The following is a 20320-nucleotide window of genomic DNA, read 5'->3' as shown; positions in this document are numbered from 1 at the left end:
ATTAATAAACATTTAAATTAAATTGTTATATCAGACATCCTAACTACCAAATTCTAATTCAGAAACTATGCATGGGGCTGGGCTTTGCACATGCAAAAATTAAAAATATGACAAAAATGTATTTGGAAAACGTATAACTAAGGCGCTAACAAATATGCAGTTGGATTTCTAAAGGGAAAAAACAGTAAAGGAAAAAACAAATGCATTGTTTATACCTCTCATAAATGAGACAGCAGCTTGAAGAGTCTTCATCAGCAAAGCACAGGAACAGCTGGTCTTCAGCCATCAGCATCAGGAACATGGGAAAGGGCAACAGTTCATTACTGCTGGGCCTAACGTATCTGAACTGTTAAAATAATAACTAACTGGACAGAAACTGATAAGAGCTGCGCAATATTAAAACTGCAAAAGAACTGAGCAGAACTGAACTGGAAAGACCTGAATAGTAAACTGACTTACACCACCTAAAACGTTGCTAAATTAAAATCCCAAAAATCACTAGCTAAGCTTCTACTGGACAAGACTATGAGGTGTGATAATGATTAGTCAATTGGACTTCGTTCCTTTTCCATTTGTATCTTTCTTCACTCTTTCTCCAAGATAGGCTCATGTTCATACTCCTCTCTGGAGGACAGTTTCCTCACAAATATAACTTTGTAAAAATAGCAGCACAGAACACAACATTTAGCTAATATTGCTTCCTTCCAGAAACTAAAGCCCATTGTTAAAACTTGCAGTATTTATTACAAGGAAGTATGAAGGGGACTCCACTGTGAGCTTTTAATAAGATGTCTAATTAACAATGTTTGAAAAGTATTGCACTAAAGTCAGCATAATCTTTCAATATTGTGCCTCTGGAAAAATACTAAAACATAGGCCTTTTTACTAATGCCAAAACATAAAGAATAAAACAAAATCTAATAATAATTTCACATCATTAGTTTTGCTCCTTAATAATAATCATTTTCTGTCAGTACATGTAGTTAAAGTTATCAAAATACATTTTTTACAGACATTATTTCATATAGAAATTAAGGTGGCTGACACCATGTCAACCGCATTTTAAACATGCACTTTTTAATTTTCTAACACACGTTTCTCTATTTAGGCCTTTTTGTACACGTTAATCATTTCATTTTAGTTATTCATTTTTTATTAATAATGTTTGCTCACTAACACCTTCCTTCTAAATACTACTAAGTCCCCCCTAAGTAGGCCTTAGTACCCATAAAAGCAGGGTGCATGGTATTTAAAGGTGGGACATATAAAGGTTCAATGTTTCACATGTCATTACAGTGATTAGCCCCTCAAATGGATTGGCTGTTCCATAGGAAATATGGGGTGCAATATTAAATACTATTGTTATATATCAGGAATAGTACTAGCTAGACAGCGATTTAACAACTATTGTAATTGTTATTAAAAATCCAATTTAGAGGTAAATTTTGATATTTTTGTAGAAAATGTAGACAGTTTATTCCTGCCTGAAATCCCTGGAAACTAAATTTGCATTTTGATCCCTCACTTCTGCTGGTTCTGTTAACCAATAATTAGCATTTCAACAGGTTTGAATAAGCTGTGAATTTGTTCCCAGGAAAGGGATAAAAGGCATTGGTTGTGAAGAGGTGCTACTGTCCTTGACAGGATGGCCTGTGGGCTGGGCCCAAAGACTTGATTAGTCTCAAAGAGGCCTCCCCTGCACCAGAAGGTATAGCTAACACCCAGGCCTGCATCATTCTACTGTCCCCCCGCCCACCACCCCATCCAGCTAGTCTGGTCTCCATCACAGAATGCCTCTTGTTGACATCACCAAGTCAGATTCTGCTAGAGTGTCAAGATCTACTTGACAGATCTGCTGAGTTCTACATATTACATTTAGGGCAAACATCGAAGGACAGAAATAGAATGGCAAAACAGTTTGTGTATAGCCACTGTCAGGTTGCTGAAGGCTCAGATTTGTTCTAACAGACATGTCCCTTTATTCCTTAAGATTAAAGAGACTGCCTAATATTAGATTTTATTGTTAGACTTGAGAGGACACTCAAAATACCAGATTACTTGCCCCAGCTCTCAGGGCCCAAGTTTATTGTGACTGAACACTTTACCCATCTAAAAATGGCCGTAGTGGGCACGGTTAGCCCCAGAAATGTTAACCTATTGGTTAGGGTGTTACCAGGGTCATTCCTTCCCACAAGTTTGTGCCAGGCATGCATGTAGCAGCTCCAAACATTCATGTCAGAACATCCTAGACCTGTAGAACGTTGGAGAAGGACTAATACTGATGTCTGAGAACCAGAAAGAGACGTAAAAGAATAGGCCTGCTCTCCCTCTTGTACCCAGGACCAAGAAGTGGACACCAAGGGTCATAAGTCTGACTCTGTTTAGGTTGCAGGGATACATGAAGCTATGAGACGCCTTTCCTGCAAGGGCCCAGCTGAGCAGTGGCAACTCTAACTGGACTGGTCTCTGCCTACCACCATGTGAGTCTGTAAGTGTCTCCCCTGAGGTCCTAGAGGCTTTAGAAATGTACTCTTGTGGTGGATTGGGAGATAAAGAACTAAAGTCAGAAGGTAAAATCTTTGACCAGGGCAAACCTGGTTGTTGTATCTGATGCACATTCCATTGTAGTCAGTGAAAGTTTTTGCCTAGGACTTGGGCTACCGTGACCATTGACTATCACAAGCACGTTTTGCTAATTCTACTTACAAGTTTTAAAAAATCATATCTCCAGTTTGCCTGATTAGTTTTTTGTATTTTTGATTTTATATTTTGAATATTAAAATATGCTATTTTTCTATTTTTATTTTTTTTGCATTTCAGTTTTATTACTGTTTTAGTACTGCATAAATACTTTACAGTTTGCCTGTACGTTTAGCCTGTCTGCTGTGTGCCATAGCTACCAGGGGATTGAGATCAGGATTATGTAGTGACTTTAGTGTTTCACCCTTACACGGACTGAGATCATTCCTTGAGGCGGATACCTACCACCCTCGACTAATAACCAACCTTCTTACAATATGCTTCTCGAATATGATAGCTTTGGGTTCATATTTATCCCTTACGCTTCGTCTGCAGAGCATGGTATCTAGGCATGATAGAAGTGTGAGTATGCCACAGTGCAATATTCTTGCTATAAGATTGTGAGGAATCATGAAGCTATAGCACATCCACTCACCATACTTGTGTGGAGTTTAATTGCTGTACTCATGTTACACACATCCTTAATCCTTATCTCTTGATAATCACTGCCAAATCTCACAGCCATTACAGTATAATTCATTTTCAAATTTGTCAATGTCTTAGAGTTACACATCGACATCACTAGCTGTCCGATATGTCACAGAGAACAACAATTCAACTCACGATTAATGATGTGCCCAAAGATTATATCTGTCTCAAGTATATTGGCTTTTTATATCATGCCAAACAAATGTTGAATGGTCACTTTCTCAGGCATAGTATCTTACGTCCAAAAGCCAATAGACAATGACCTTGACATACACCAGTCTTACTTCAACAAGATTTGATGTCTCAAAATCAATAATTGACTGGCACACCAGTTTCTCACACATGTATTACACACAAGCCTAACAGGTGATGTCCACTGGGGGGTTCTTTTGAGGGACAGTATGACAGAAAAAGCATGGATAACATAATGGATCTTATCATTATTGTTTCTTAGATGTACTGGATGTCCTGTTTGTTATGCAGCAGGGCACATACTATTATTATGGCCCCTTCTGCAGTTGGGATCAAGGTATATCATCATTACAGCTCTTCTTCCATGTCCCCATAGAACATATCCAATGTTGGAAATATGTTAAAAAGAACTTGAGTAATATTCCCTCAGAGTGTGAGGAAGACTTGAAGACATCCCACTCCTGATCATCCTCAGTGTGCCCAAAGTCAACATAGTGTTTGTTAATTTTAGCTATGTTCTTCTTCCACTTGATTGTGCCATGATGCTCGTTAATAGATGTTCTTAGTTTTCTAGATGTAATGCTAATATATTTCAGGCTGCATGCCTATTGAATTAATTATACAACATTTGTTGAGTTACCGTTTGTATGTCATTTCAAAATGTACTGTGTTGTTAAACATTTATCAAGCTCTTTTTCCACTTTTGTGAAGGCACAATTGCTGCATTTTTATATTGGAAAATGTCTTGCAATAGGGGGAAGATCCAAAAAGGCCCTGTCCTTAGTTAAAATGAATGACATCTTTAAATATTGATGATTTTTCCACCCACTTACACTTTTGACTTCACGGGGTGCTCCCTCCTCCTGACCATAATGAGTTTTTAACCCATAGTTTTCAGCCCATAGTTAGTGTAAGTCGTTTGATAGTGTGGGTCTGTATTTAGTTACTCTATTCACTCCCTAAGCTTGTAGTGTTGCTGGCAATGTTCCTAGCGTATTCCATCCTGGGACCACTACTTTTATGTTTGTACTCACATTATGGGTGCAATTATAGTCGTTATGTTTAGAACCTTTTTTGTGTGTCACTAGATTTATTATTTTGATATCACTACCCTTAGATGTACTTATATATTAGTATTCTTCCTCATATCTTCCTAATTAGTACTCTAACTGCATGCATGAAGACTCAGATTTGGTGGGGATTGTGCTTAGCGATGAAGAAGGCCTTCTACCCTAAGTGGTAGTAGATAGGCAAAAACATGTTGGCTCAATGAGGGATGCCAGAGTCATAGTACTCACTGTGCATCCTCATAGGTCTTCTTCTGAAACATGCCAAGGGTACTGCTAATATCGTTTTTGGTTTACCATTTTGGTAATTTTAATACCTGGATCACTAAAACTATCCAGTGCTGCTTGATCAACAACTTCCTCCTGTAGAGGGTTGAGTCAGGGGGACGGGGAATGGAGGAAGTTTACCTATGATAAAGCATGCCACAAAATAGTGGGTGAGGTATCCTTAATCAGAATTTCTGGATCGTCTTAGACCATTATAGGCTCTGTGGATCTGTTCCATGTAAAACGAGCCCAGAGGTATTTGCAGAACAATCTAACATGGAAGAATTTTCAGAAATCGAGTGAGCAAGCTCTACTACATTCCAGCTGCACTTCTGTGCACCCACGTCAGCCCAAGCCTCTTCATAACTTCACATTGCACTCCAAGATGGTATCGGATAGAACAGACGAGCCAGAGAGTCTAGAGTGGAGTCATTCTTGCAAAGGCCTTATTCGAAGAACAGCTGTTGACTGGAGAATTGTACAAAACCACACACCTTTTACTGTGTTTGATTCATTTGACACTCTAAGCTCACAATCGGTATGGCAGGGGAATTAAAAGGTGAAGAGGCTTTGCTCCACAGACACAAGGTACCATAACCGCATAAATTCATTCTGGTTGACCAAATCTCACAGATTTTCATGTATAAGTGCAGTAGACAATGCAAATAGTTGAAGCCTGATGTATCATTCACAGGTCACAAAGAAATTGTTGTTTTAGTACAATGACTGACTTTAATCCCGAGAGTATGTTTGCTCTGAAAATCATATACTAGTGACTGTACAAAACTGAATACACAAAGTCCTCTGGCATTAATGTTGGCAAATAAGTATTCTGTTTGTGAATCCTACAAAAAGGGCTTGGAATTTGACTGTGGGGCCTGTCAGGATAAGAAGACCTTTATACAAGCATTTATAATCACAAAATGCCTTTATATTGCAATAAAAAGATAATTGTCATCATATAAAAAACAGTGGCACCTCACAATGCCCGGAGTCTACATTCACAAAGTGTAAGCTGTCCTTCATGAACTGCCTTCACTTTGAGAACTGGTAAATGCATTTTGGGGTTTTGGTATCTAAACGATAGAGGTTGCTGAGGTGAAGGACAGGGGGAGGGGTAGGGAAGAGGTCAATGTTGGCGAGGAAAAGCTTCTTAGGGACACAGTGGCAAGAAGAGGGTGAAGGTTTGGGAGTGGAGGAAGAGGGAGTGGTTGTAGGCCAGAGCCTGGAATGCTCTCTGTTGTGGTGCCATGCCAGAGTGAATGCCCTCCAGGTATGCATTTGTTTGTTGCAAATGCCCTGCTACACCCTGGATGGCATTCAGTATGGTTGACTGTCCAACAGTGAGGGATCTCAAGAGGTCAATAGCCTCCTCACTGAGGGCAGCAGGGCTGACCGGGGCAGAGCCTGAGGTGCCTGGGGCAAAGGAGATTCTGAGGGGCTGCTGGGAGGGCGGTGCTGGTACGGGGGTGGCGGCTGTGCACCGGGAAGCTTCTATCGGAGGAGGAGTCGCTGTCGGTAGTGTACCCTCCAGTCTCTGTTGTGGTGCTCCCCTCGCCCTCTGTCCCACTGGTGCCCTCACCGTCTGTGGATTTGTCCTCCAGGCCCATGTGGGATGCAGCTCCCTCCGTCGCCGGTGCCTCTGCTCCTCTGCCAGATGTTGCTAATGCACACAAGGACAGGGTGACAAAACAAGAAGGGGAGGAAAGACAGAGGATACACTTGGTCAATGCCAGCAACAACACTACTGTTGGCGCACACAACACACAGGGATCAGCCCTATGCACTAGGCCATGCACTACCAGTTACAAAGCTAGTCACCAGCCCATAGGGTACAATGCCTAATGCCATTAGCCGCACACCTGAAACCCACAGGACTCTGCTCAGTAGTAGATGCCCATTAACACTATTGGGGTTGGAGTGCTTCAGAGTCTGCCCAACGTTGGACCTACCCTGCCATGATTGCCCTGGCCTAGAGGCACCCACAGCCCACATCCCCCACCCAGGTAAAACCATAACGCACGCAAAGTCATGATTCAGAATCTGTACTCACCCCCTTGTGGCTGCTGTGATGCCTTCAAGCACCCATCGAACTCTGGATAGGCCACCGCCAGGATGCGGAACATCAAGGGGGTCAACTATCCGCCAGCCCACAGGTATCCCCTCTCTACTACAGGTCCTGTCAGTGCTCCATTCCTAGCCAGTGGTTCCTTCCAAGCGACAGTGGCCATGGCATCAGGGATGTCTCAGCCAATGTTCTCAAACATGCTGACCAGAGTGTTGCCTGACCTGCTGAAACACATGTGCAGCTACATCGTATTCCCCCATGTGGAGAATGTGGCCACAGTGAAGGCTGACTTTTATGCCCTGGGACATATCCCCAACATCATTGGTGCCATTGATGGTACACATATTGCATTTGCTCCCCCCCCCCCGGAGAAATGAACAAGTGTTCAGGAATAGAAAAAGCTTTTATTCTCTGAATGTGCGGATGGTGTGTTTAGTGGACCAGTACATATCCTATGTCAATGCCAAGTATTCTGGCTCTGTGCATGATGCCTTTATCTTGAGGAATAGCAGCATTCCATATGTGATGTCTCAACTTCAGAGGCACCGGGTGTGGCTAATAGGTGAGCCCATGGTCCCCACCCAGTTGATGTAGGTATATGTTGTAACAGGTATCCCTCCATATTTACAGGTGACTCTGGTTACCCCAACCTCTCATGGCTACTGACCACAGTGAGGAATGCCAGGAAAAGGGCAGAGGAACGTTACAATGAGGCACATGGGTGAACAAGGAGTATAATTAAGAGAACCTTTGACCTCCTGAAGGCCAGATTCCGTTGCCTCCATCTGACTGGTGGATCCCTGTACTACTCACCCAAGAAGGTGTGCCAGATCATCGTTTCATGTTGCATGTTGCACAACCTGGCCTTGAGACGCCGGGTGCCTTTTCTGCAGGAGGATGAGCCTGGAGATGGTCATTTGGTAGTGGCAGAGCCTGTGGGCAGTGACGAAGAGGAGGCAGAGGAAGAAGATGGGGACAACAGAAGTACACTCATTCAACAGTACTTCCAGTGACACACAGGTAAGACACTGTAACTTCACCTTCCATTGCAGTTTTGTGTTTGACATTGGACATGGCAGCCTGATTTCCCTATTTCTATGGCCACTTACTGTACCCTTTGTCATCTCTATTTTCAGATCTCTGTGCCCCAGAAGGGTGACAATCAGGAGAGTCTTATTTCCTGGTGGGGTCTTGGCAATGTTCCCTGGCTTCTGCCTGGATCGCAGGGACCATTTGGGGGTGGTTCTCCTTCTGCAGGGGGTGGAGTGCTGGTGGCCTGTTAGTCCTGTGGCATGGTCTTCTGTCCACTAGTGCTGGCGGAGGTGGAGGGCTATTCATCAGTGTGGCGAGTGTCAGGGGCCTGTTGGTGTGCCACTGCCTCCCTCATGGTGTTGGCCATGTCTGCCAGCACCCCTGCAGTGGTGACCAGGGTGGTGTGGATGTCTTTCAGGTCCTCCCTGATCCCCAGGTACTGCCCCTCCTGCAGCCGCTGGGTCTCCTGCAACTTGTACAGTATCTGGACCATAGCCTCCTGGGAATGGTGGTATGCTCCCAGGATCCCTGCAAGTGCCTCGTGGAGAGTGGGTACCCTGGGCCTGTCCTCCCCCTGTCGCACAGCAGTCCTTCCAGCTTCCCTGTTGTCCTGTGCCTCTGTCCCCTGAACCGTGTTCCCACTGCCACTGACCGCAGGTCCCTGATCGTCCGGTGTTTGTGGGGTTGCCTGGGGCCCTGTAGTGGTGGACACACTGCTGATTGACGTGTCCTGGGGACAGAGGTATGGGCCCTCTGGGTGGGTGCTATGCTGGTGTTTCCTGGCTCTGTGGTGGTTTGGGACAATGGCAGGGTCACCGACTGTCCAGAGGTCCCTGATTGGCCAGGTTGATCATCGTGATCCAAGCGTGCAGAGCTGCTGTCATCCCTGTGGGCCTCTGCTGTGGGGGGACTGGGTGTGGCTGGCACCTCCTCTCTGGTGATGTTGAGTGGGGGGTCCTGTGGGGATGTAAATGCAGTGTTATTGTATCTGCGTGTCCCATCTTGTGCATGGATATGTTTCCCTCTGTGGTTGTTATTAGCAAGGCAGCTTTGGCTTGTGTGAGTTGTGCTTGGTTTGGCTAAGTGATTGTCACTAGTGTGCATGCTGTGGTGATGGGTGTCCCTGCAGGTCTGTGATGGGGGTCCATGCATTGGTGTTACATGCAGGGCTTGGTATTAGGATGGGTGGGTTGTGATGGTGGGGTATATGTGAGGTGGTGGAGTGATGGGGTGAGGGTAGGGGTAGGAGTTTGTGATGGCATGCAGGTGGGGGGGAGTAGTAAAGATTTGACTTACCAGAGTCCAATCCTCCTGCTACTCCTGCCAGGCCCTCAGGATGCATGATCGCCAAGACTTGATCCTCCCATTTTGTTAGTTGTGGGGGAGGAGGTGGGTGTCCACTGCCAGTCCTCTGTACAGGTACCTGGTGTCTTGCAACCATGGAATGCACCTTCCCCCATAGGTCATTCCACCTCTTCCTGATGTCATCCCTTGTTCTTGGGTGCTGTCCCATGGCGTTGACCCTGTCCACGACTCTCTGCCATAGCTCCATCTTCCTAGCAATGGACGTCTGCTGCACCTGTGATCCGAACAGCTGTGGCTCTACCCGGATGATTTCCTCCACCATGACCCTTAGCTCCGCCTCTGAGAACCTGGGGTGTCTTTGTGGTGCCATGGATGTAGTGTCAGTGGTATGTATGAGGGTGTGTGGGGTGATGTGTTGGGGTGTGTTCTGTGAGGTGCGTGGATGGTGTATGGGTGATGGTGTTATGTGGCTCGGATTCAGTGGGTGCTCCTGGCTTGTCTCTCTCTCTCAGTTGGCAATATTTTTTTTCGTTGTAAGGGGTTGTGGGTATTGTGGGTGTGTTTTTTATAGTGGTCTGAGTGTGTGGGTGTGGTGTGTGTATGTGTGTCAGGTGTGTGTAGTTTGAATTGTCCAATGTGGTGTAGTTTTGTTAGTGTGTGTGCATTTTGAGGGCAGCGGTGTGTACTGTTAATGGTTTACCACGCTTGAATGACCGCCGCAGTGATTCGTGGGTCATGATGCTGTGGGCGTATTTCTGTTGGCGTAATTATGTGGTTTTTGCTACCACCAATCACTGACCTTTGGGCTGGCGGACTTGTGTGGGTGTCTATATAGTGGCGGATTTCTCTGTGTGGGTCAAAAGACCTGGAGCGGTATACCACCGTGGTCACGGTATGTTGGCAGCCGTCAGCATGGAGGTAAGCCACAATTACCGCCAATATTGTAATGGGGGCCTAAATCCAGACTCCATGTGGCGGTTCACTTTAGGCCTTTCAGTAAGTTGTCTTTAACATTGTCACTTATGATGTGCAAGCGGGCACAAAGCCATATTTTCTCTGCCAACTAATTGTATTGCCCATCCACTCCAAAATTACTTCTGCCAATCCTGTGGTCTTGTCATGTTGTTTGACCAAAAGAAGACTTCAGATATGAAAATCTCAAAATGTCTCTCCTGTTTAGGAAGCTTCAAGACATTACCTCACTTCAGATTTACCCCCAAGTACTTCTATGCCCAAAAGTTATAACGTTAATGACACACAGGGTGACTCACGAGTTATACGAACCTAGCTCAGTGTTGTTGATGTCGACTTAAAACATATCACATCCACTACATTGCTTACAACTGCATTATCAGGGTTAGCATGCAAATATTATTCTTAAATCCATATCTACTTGCAATATACTTACCTTAAGATGTAGTGGTTAGGTCGATGTAGTGGATGCATTTTTTCCATGTGGTAGATCACTCATATTGCAATGACCATGAACTTCTCAAAAAGCTAACCGTCAAGATGACTTTCAGCTTTTATGAAGTGGAAATTGATTGACGTGTTGGCAAAGTATGCGGTTTTATGGAGCCAAAACAGGGACAAAGGTTTAAAGTTGAAGGAATGATGTGAATATAGCAGTAGAGTAGGTAACACGCACTACCTAACAATGTAACATATAACAAGAGTTGTAACACTGAAAGCGAGCTGAGAAAGCAATCGTGGCGGTTACGGCAAGAAATGTGCAATGTAGGTGGGAGGTAGGGAGAAATGGAAAAAGAATGCTCAAGCCATAGCCTTCCTGGCCTCTGCTCTAGTCTGTATGACAGGCTAGCTACTGCCATCAATGCTGACTGCAAAGAAAACGTGAAATTATCCTTGAAACAAAGAACGCAAAGTGCAGGTTTCATCGCGTCGCCTCTTACAGTTTCCGTGGTTTTGTAACCTTAACTGCCAAGCAGACCACATTTTGCATCATTGTTTCGAATCAGCAGAAACTATGGAAGCATATTTTTAAGAATAAATCATCCTGTGTGGTAAAAGAAAGCTACAGAGACAAAGTAAACTGCAGCATAGAATCCTAGTATTTTCTGTTTTTAAAATGTTTCCCCCATAATACCTAATTTATAAGTAATGGGGTATTCAGTTGCGGTAACTGGACTATTTATGAGAAACAATTAGTGACAGGAGTGTTACATTTATCTGGAACGCAATTTAAGAATACTAATTTTCGATTCGAACTGTGTAGCGATTTTTGACAACTTGAAGATGGTTACTGTTGTGAAGTTTGACGCAGTACAAAATAATTTCGAATTACAGTGGAGTATTTGCGTATTTGTAATTATTGTAAATGGACGCATGAAAAGCAATCCCTTCTTTTTTTTTACTAAAACAAAGGGTCTGAGATTTATATTTGGTAGGTTTTCTATAATTCTGCAGATTTGCAATGAGATCTGCGGGACTAAAAGGACCTATATTTACAGCATAAAAAAATTTAAAGCTGTAAACGTCCTGGTGCATTAGCTTGTCAGGCGCCACATTTGTTAGCTGAGAATCTGCTTGCTTGTGAGCTGGAGCATTTCTTAAGGTTCGACATTAGACAAGACACTTTGATTTTTTGAAAATTATATATATCTACTCTTAGGGGCTTTCGGCCACCCATCTTCAGCCATTGGTCTGTTGTCGTGTCATACACTTTTTTCTTTGGCCTTCGATGATATGAGGCATGGGGCTGCTGGCTGAATGCAGTGTGAACATGGCCTTCTACTGTATCACAAGGAACATTTCCTCACACAAAGTAGGTCCCTTCAGTGCCTGAGGCTCCTATGGCAATGTGTGCTTCTGAGAACAGAAATATGTTTTTATTTTAAGGCAGTGTTATTATTGTATATTGGTGAAAGCCCATCAACAATTTAATGAAAACGATGACAAAACGAAACAAGCATTGACAAAGCCAAAAGAATGGCAGCCAATGAGATACCTATTCCTTTTATAATTTGTGTTTCTTTTTGCACCCATGGATCATGCCACAATTCTAGGCCCCTATGCTCGTTGCTTTTGCTGTCATGGGGCTTTAATATTTTGAGTTGGCAGAATAGAAAACTGCGTTGCCACACACCTCATACGGGTATGGCTAATATATGCTTATGGCCTTGAAACTGAGCTTCATTTAAGTGGGAGTATGAAAACTTCAAATGTGTAAGATAATTATTCAGTACTGTCGCAGCTCCCGTATTGTAGACACTAACAACCCAATCAAGTTGCCCCACTTTATCAATCGTTGTATATCCGCGTACCCACGCATTACTTTTGTTGAACAAAACACAACAATTTTTTCTTCAAAGCTGTACAATGCTCTGGCCATCATATATATTTTGTGTCCACTCTAAAAACTACTCATCAATCACAGCAGTTTTCTCTTCACAGCTGGACAATGCCCTGGGCAAGATATTTTTAGCCCATTTCAAAAACTACTTATCAAACAAACATTCCAGTGCTTTCCCCTAGTATATGATTTGATTCAAAATTATGTACACATTGTATGCCATGAACTAGTGTGATAAAATGTCAGCCTCTGAAATGTGAGGCAAAGGTGGGCGGTTCTCTGTGCAGGAGCCCCGGCTGTGGAACAGTCCCACTGTGGTGGTGTTCTTCATTCACTAGGTAGCCTCACTTTCTGAACAGAGGTAAAAACGTTTCTGTTGAATCACTTTGGTAAATATCTAAAGTATTCTGAGCAAATCAATTTGCTTAGGACTGTAAAAATTCTTACTGCATCTGGCCCTTGGAGTTTTAATTTCGAGCATTTCAACACATTTTTGCTACAGCTGCATTACCAATATTGTGTTTAAATGGTTATTTCGTAATGTGGACGAAGTTGTTTCATGAATTCTTCAGTTGTTGAGTTGTTACAGAACTAAATTCCCCAAATGAAGCACAAACATTGATTGGAATGTTTTGGGATTGATAGAGAAACTGAATGTTTTTAAATAATGACTGAACATAGCAGTAGTACAAACGTTTACTACAAGTGAACAAAACCTAATCCTTTATGAAAAACTTCGTTCAACTTTTTTTTACACGAAGACATGTGAGCGACAAAGGGAGAAATAGGTAGTATCATAAACAGGAAGTGAAGAAATCGGGCAATTGAGTAACTAGGCATCTGGGATCTATTTCCACAGATATATGGCCAATGGAGTGCAGTGTGTCATGGCGCTGCACCTTTGCACCCTGAAAATTTCAGCTAATTAAAGCCATGCGTTACGAGACCAATGAGTGGAATATTATAAGGCCTAGACTGTTAGGCTGAGAATGCAGTTATCACCCGATTAAGAAAACACACACACCCAGCACACTTAAATAGAGGAAAATGCTTCTAAGAATTGTTTTTGTGCAGATAGGTGTCCCTTCCTGCACAAAACAAGCCTGCCAGCTACGCAGGCACTTTTGCACCATGGCACAAGGGTGCTTGTGTCGGCACTAGGCTGCAGTGAGTGCACTAGTGCAAGGAGAGAGTAGAGATGTTCAATATCTTAACAAATATGGTGCATTCCTGCCCTCTCCATTTGGCACAGCATATCAGGTTGTCTTGCTGCATTTGGCTGTGTCAAATTTTTAAAGATCTGGGCCTTAGTCTCTACTCCAAAAATGTAAATCTCTAAAGAAAATTTATGTTACATTAAAAGTTTTTAAAAAATGGCTGCCACTTAGTTTGCCAGCTTTCCGGCTATTTATTTTGTGGGCCTCTTCCCCCAGTTTTCGAGCTATTAAGCAACAACTAAAGTATTTGGTGTGCTTGAGCCAGTGTTGTATAAGCCGTTTAAAAGTACTAGGGCTTGTATGCGCTAGCTCAGCGCAGGCCCGCGTGCCTGTTTTTTGTGTCTGATGCTCTAGTCTAGAGTTTATACATATAGAACGCAGAATCCCCTTCATTTAATGCATGCAGTTTAGACAGAACAAGCCGGGAGAGAGAGACAGTCTCTTACCGCTCGATGCATTAACTCGAAATTCTTAGTTATATATATGAACTTTAGAAGCCTCAGTTGCCAAAAAACACAAAAGGTGTTCGGCTCTGCGCTGAGCCAGGGCGGTTCCTCGTGTTACAGCCTGAGATAATTATAGATGAAGAATGGAAGTTCGAGTAATTGCAGGTGTGTCAAGGACAGGCCTTTGTGGTGGCACAATTATTTGCACTTTTCATGTGAAAAAGGCCACCCTCTGCCACCCAAACAGCTTTCAAGCCAAGAGGCATAGCAGGTAGTTAGGCAACAGAAATACGAAAACTTCGAGGCAAAAGCTGTGAGCAACAAGATGAAGAAACAAGCCAAGTTGTTTCACACAGGAATCCACAACCTGTTTCCCTGTAACAGTGTAAGCAGGTGGGAAGGTCTGCAAAAAGAAGTGTGAAAAAAGAAAATGAAACAGCAGCCATTTCGGCTGTTCCCCTCGCTATCTCCAGTCTATAAACATGTTCTCTATTCCCAACAGCAAAACCCGGCCAGGATCCAAGAAAGAACAAAATACAGGAGGAAAATAAATTGGGTGATTTATGGCATACGGATTGCATAGGAAAATCACTCAAAACGGATATGAAATTGGGGGCATTTCCGCACTCAGACCTTGCCAGGGGAAGAAATGGCGCCTGGTCAGTCCCTGCAGTGACCCTTGAGAACTGGCAAGCCCCAGAGCAGCCCAGCAGAATGCTGGAGCACAGTGGCCACGAACCAACAGCACCGGTTTGTGAGTGCTGTGTCCAAAAACCGCATATGGCACCGTCAAAGCTCAAGGAGGAGCCCTGTGGCACAGAGTCCTGATGCCATGAAAAACAGTAGCACAGTGACACAGCAAGGCTCTGCACCGACATGGAGGCCAAGGTAGCATACACGTTTGTGAACATTAGAAGATCAAAAAGAATCGGCACACAGGATGCCAATGCCGCAATGTGGCTTAGGCCAACTCACTCACCCAGATCTGTGCCCAACCTGTCATACCGGCTAAGGAAATATCAGAAGCAAAAAGGGCTTTCACCACCTTATCTCCCCTTGCTTGGACAGGACCAGGGCAAAGGAATTAAAAGTACGCCTTGGCCTTCCTACATGACCATAGAATTAAGGGTAGCAGGCCAACGCTTCTGCTGCCTCACAGGACAACGGCCATCCGCCCAGCAGGGAATCAGCCCTTTGTCTCAGTGAATTTAAGTTATCAGTTTCCTTTATCAAGAGGTTTTCAAGTTGGGCTTCAGAAGAAGCTTCTGCTATCTGCCATGAGCATCTTTGAATGGCTGTGAAGGTTTATGCTTCTGTCATACCCCACCACACCGGTACTCCACTGTCACTGACTGAAGTTCCATTTCCAATGAAGATGACTACTACAGCACATGAAACGTCACTGCGACTTCTGAATTATTGTATGATTGGCTCTCGTTATCTTCGGCCTCTAAATAGTACGTATTTTCCTTGTAATCGGTGTGTAGCTGTATGCTGTCTGGATCTTTGCTTGTGACTGGTATTCTTAACGTACAGGAATCTATTTTGCCTTGGGACAGACACCCTCAGATTTCCATATGGTTCATAATGTAAAGAAAAGACACGCCAACAGTAACAGTAACCACTCACCCTTCATTTGACCCAAATATTGAAGCCGGATTTCCACGACCTTTGACCTACACCTATATAGTGAGCTTGCTACAGCCCCTAGAGTAAGACACGAGGAGAGATGAAACGCCTTGTGAGTGATGACCTATCTGCAAGTGCCCTATTGCTTAGACAGTAAATATTTGAAAATTACAGTAAACACATTACTTAATTGCATATTTATATTTCAGGCTCACAAGCAATAAAGAAGAGGAACCGCAATGACACCGAGGAACCTGACTAAATATGCCTGCTTTCGAAGATTGACAACTGTTTTAACTTTTTTCGCAATATGCATCACAGTGCTGGTCATCGACAGGAGCTTGGATGGCAACTTCTTCTGTCGAGAACAAGAGAAATCTACAAATGAGATACAGGTAATAGTGTTCCAGCATATGTAATTCATCACGCCATTGAGAAATGTGGTGTCATTTATTCAACACTTGATGATATTCATACAAAGGGCTTTTGAGAAAAATTGCTTTGGAATTTTTTCTAAAAAATATATATAAAAAAATATATTGTGACAATATATTAAAATATTGTCACAACGCATAGATTTGTTTACTATACATATTTCTATTTTAAAATCCAAACCAACAGCAAATCTCAGTTGAGCTTCATACTGGTAATGTCAGGGTGGCATTACTGGCCAACTTTCAGATAAATGTTACTGTGTGAAGGGAGGTATGTTCTTAAAGGCAAGTGGGTCTGAGGAGGTGAAGTCATAATCCCTTTGCTTTTATGGGGTTGCGGGATACACTCATGAAGTGGGGGTGGGGCTTGGTTCCGGGAACTGAATTCCACCCTTCAACTTTCTGAGGCTGCTGCTAATGTCTTGGGGAGCTTGGAAATCCCTCTTGTCCCGAATCCACACTGCACAGGGGTTTCCAGCTCATGTTATCTCCCACCATGTGATATCCGCCCCTCACTGGGAGACCGTGTGAGAAGAATCAATATTGTGTGACACATTGTAGGACACTTTGGGACAGTATGTGCTATTGTCAGTCTTACCATACCTGCAGTGCCATATGGAAGGATTACATACACAAACAAATACTAATTGCCTTCCTGCTCGGCACCAACCACCTGCTAACATCACTACCATTTATTGCAGCTCAGTCACATTTGGAGTAGTCGGCGTAGCAAGATCAGAGAAGCAGACTGTTGTGCGAGAACTGACAATTTAACAGGCTACATAGGGCACACACATACTCCTTCTCAGAAACATCATGTTCTAGATATGGGAAAATGCTGGTATTATAATGCTCACCTTTGCTGGTGTGTGATCATTAATATTCAGTTCTGCACTCATCTGTCAATCCCTCCTCAAAATCACATTCAGGTATCTGTTTCCACAACCATGCACACACTCTGATTCCTTTGCTGCATACCTCTTGGTGTATGTGTTAAATATGTTACACTATGCTGTGCTCTCTCAGTCATACTAATAAACTTCTCAAATGCTGACACCACACATCATGCAAGGGTTTTTAAAACACACCAAGAAAAGATCACATTTCATTGGCCAGCTTTTCACTCACATGAAAATGCCAGCACTGCAAAGTGTGCACCAAGAATCCACCACATGTCTGTACATATCACATATGCAATGGCCTTATGCATTGTTGGCCATCAACATTTTGAACAGGTATAGTGCTAAGACTGTGATTGCCCAGTGCATGGTGAGTGTGCTTTCAAAACCTTTTTCAAGCAGTTGGAACCTGTAAACCTATCTAGGAGCTCAGGGTCAGATGTGAGCACTGTTCCTAGTGTGTTGAAAATCAAAAGACCTCATGAATATTAGTGAGGTAGGTCACAATTGTCAACCCATTAGGAATGACAGTCATTACTGGGATGGTGGCCTGCTAAAGTATTTGTTTTTAAATGAAATCTGATGTCCTTGAAGGAGATGGGATGCATTTCAAAAGGAAAAAATGAACCGTTTAACTTACATTTTTTAAGAGTAAGTAGTGGCCCATAGGACAACTACCTACTCTTTAAAATATATATTTTTAACATTCTGAAATGGAAAGGGGTCCGTGCAAAACACACCCCTTCCATATAGCAAGTTCCCATAATTTACTGAACCTAGCATGTTACAGAATCACTCAGTTGGTTTAACACATTTGCACAAGCCATTTAGCAGTAACAAATCCTGTGATTTGGCCAATCGCAGCCTTTGCAAGGGCAAAACAGATTCATATATCTGGCCCATAATACTTAGGCTGTGTATGTGTGCTGCTTCAAATAGTGATGTACTACTAGATAAAGGCTGCTTCTCAATGCATGGACAACCAAATAATCAACTCTAACTGGACACATTTGTAAATGGCCTGAAACTTTCATTTTGCTACGGTAAATAATTGTTTGATCTTAAAATTATCAACTTAGGGCCAGATGTAGGAAAAAAGCAATTTGCGACTTGCAAATTGCGAGTCCCTGCGACTCGCAATTTGCAAGTCGCAAATTGCTATGCAGTACGGTGTCTCAGACACCGACTGCAACTCGCAATGGGCTCGCAATGACCCACCTCATGAATATTCATGAGGTGGGTCGCAAATTGCGGCCCCATTGCGAGTATAGGCACTTGCTAACATGGAGGCCTGCTGACATCAGCAGACCTCCATGTTAGCGACCTGCTTTTAAATAAAGCAGTTTTTTTTTTTTAAGTGTAGCCCGTTTTCCCTAAGGGAAAACGAGCTGCACTTAAAAAAAAACCGAAACCTTTAGTTTCGGTTTTTCAGGGCAGGGAGTGGTCCCTTGGACCACTCCCTGCCCTGAAAAAATATTTTGGGCTCCAGTCACAAACTGGAAGGGGTCCCATGGGGACCCCTTCCAATTTGCGATTGGGTTACCATCCACTTGAAGTGGATGGTAACTGCGATGCCATTTGCGACCGCATATGCGGTCGCAAATGGTATTGCATCCCAATGCGACTCGCAAATAGGAAGGGAACACCCCTTCCTATTTGCGAGTCTGAAATGCATTTTGCGAGTCGGTAACGACTCGCAAAATGCATTTCTGCATTGGGATATGCGTTTTGCGACTCGCAAACGGCAACTTTTGCCGTTTGCGAGTCGCAAAACGTTTGCTACATCTGGCCCTAATTGCTTTAAGATTACAGTCCTAAATAGGATTTTCTAGTCCGCCTTTGTCAGCTTGGCCTGTAAGTCTGTATTACCAAATTGTGAAACACAGCTTTGTTTCCACCAGCGTAATTTTCAAACATGATCGTCTAACATTCTGACTAGTGATAGGACCATAAACCATAGCCATCCTTCTGTGGCTACAACTGAGTAAGAGAAGGCGAGAAAGTGAAAGTGTTTGTAAGAAACAGGAGCTGAAAAATACACAATACGGGAAAGAGAAGGCTCAGTGTAAGGGAGGTTCAGTGTGTGAGAAGGGCAAGAAAGTGGGGCTTGCGGGGAAAGGAGGGCTTGAAAGAGGGAATGGAATGTCTGTGAGAGGAACATTTTTTGAGAGGTGAGTGCAAGAGTGCATATCATTAAAAATGGAATGCTAAGAGGAGTGTGTGGGATGTAAAGGAGAGACTTTGGATGGCAAACATACTTGAGATGGGCATAGGATATGCAGATGTAGATAGGAGTAGAAGAAAAAAGTAAGAAAGAGAGGAGGTATGTAAGATATGGGAGGATGATAGACGGGAAAATGAGAAGAGTGTGACAGAGGTATGTATAATGCATAAAAGTGGGAAAGAAGAGGGCGAGAGAGAGGCATGTGTGAATGAAGAGCATGTGGGCATTGATGGTCAGAGAAAAAGGTGAAAAGACAAATTAAGGTGAAACAAGGAGAAAATGAGAGGATACTGGGAAGAGGTAGAAATGTAAGTCAAGGAGAAGGAGGAATAAATGACAAAGAGGGAAAAAATAGAAAGTGAGAGAATGAATAAAGATAGAGTCTGGATAGTGAGAGAGCAAGACAAAAAAGGAATATCTAATAGAGAAAGATGGCATATAGAGTTAGAAAGGGCACTGATGGGGAGACAAAAGAGCAGCATGGATGCGGTCTTTGCCATTTTTTTCTTTAACGTTTTATACTGGGCACATGCCGATCTCTCCATGGCCTTTCACTTCACACCACAGGTAGGAAAGGTATCTGTATTAGTATAGCAAGGGACCGGCCATTGACAATGTGCATGCGAACTTCTGCAATCGGATGTAAGAGAAGTGAGAACAGCAAGACTCAAGGATATGACACCAGGAGTTACAACAATGACAGCAGGCCGTTGAGTGACAGCAGCAAGGTGCTGATGTGGAATATCAACTAGGTGAAAAGGGGGGGTTAGAGCTAGCATATTCACTTACTCATCAGCTTTCAATGAGTTAAGCGCCCACTCCAAACATCTGTCTGTGACCTACATGTGCATGTTCTGTGAGTGATGAAATGTTGTATTAGTCTGCCTTGCTGAATCTGTTCTACAGTGAATTAAATATTGCATGTGCTCCTTTCCACAAGGGAGGGAAGCTCGCCTTGCTACTATCAGGCTGTAACTAGCCTGTGAAGATTCACTTTTG

At 43.3% G+C, this 20320-nt stretch overlaps 1 protein-coding gene across 2 annotated transcripts in view; it reads left to right on the top strand.

Annotated features, from left to right (window-relative positions):
* Positions 1 to 20320, top strand: part of LOC138284604 (alpha-1,3-mannosyl-glycoprotein 4-beta-N-acetylglucosaminyltransferase C-like) — a 147455-nt gene that overhangs the window by 68685 nt on the left and 58450 nt on the right. For both annotated transcript variants that reach the window (XM_069223576.1, XM_069223577.1), the window contains one exon: positions 15974 to 16159. In XM_069223576.1, the coding sequence (XP_069079677.1) occupies positions 16004 to 16159 (156 nt within the window). In that variant the 5' untranslated portion in view covers positions 15974 to 16003. The remainder of the gene's footprint in view (positions 1 to 15973; positions 16160 to 20320) is intronic.

This window comes from Pleurodeles waltl, chromosome 3_1 (assembly GCF_031143425.1).
Source record: "Pleurodeles waltl isolate 20211129_DDA chromosome 3_1, aPleWal1.hap1.20221129, whole genome shotgun sequence".
NCBI classification, from domain to species: Eukaryota; Metazoa; Chordata; class Amphibia; order Caudata; family Salamandridae; genus Pleurodeles; species Pleurodeles waltl.
Note: the sequence above shows the minus strand (reverse complement) of the source record. Positions and strands in the feature narration are given on the sequence as shown.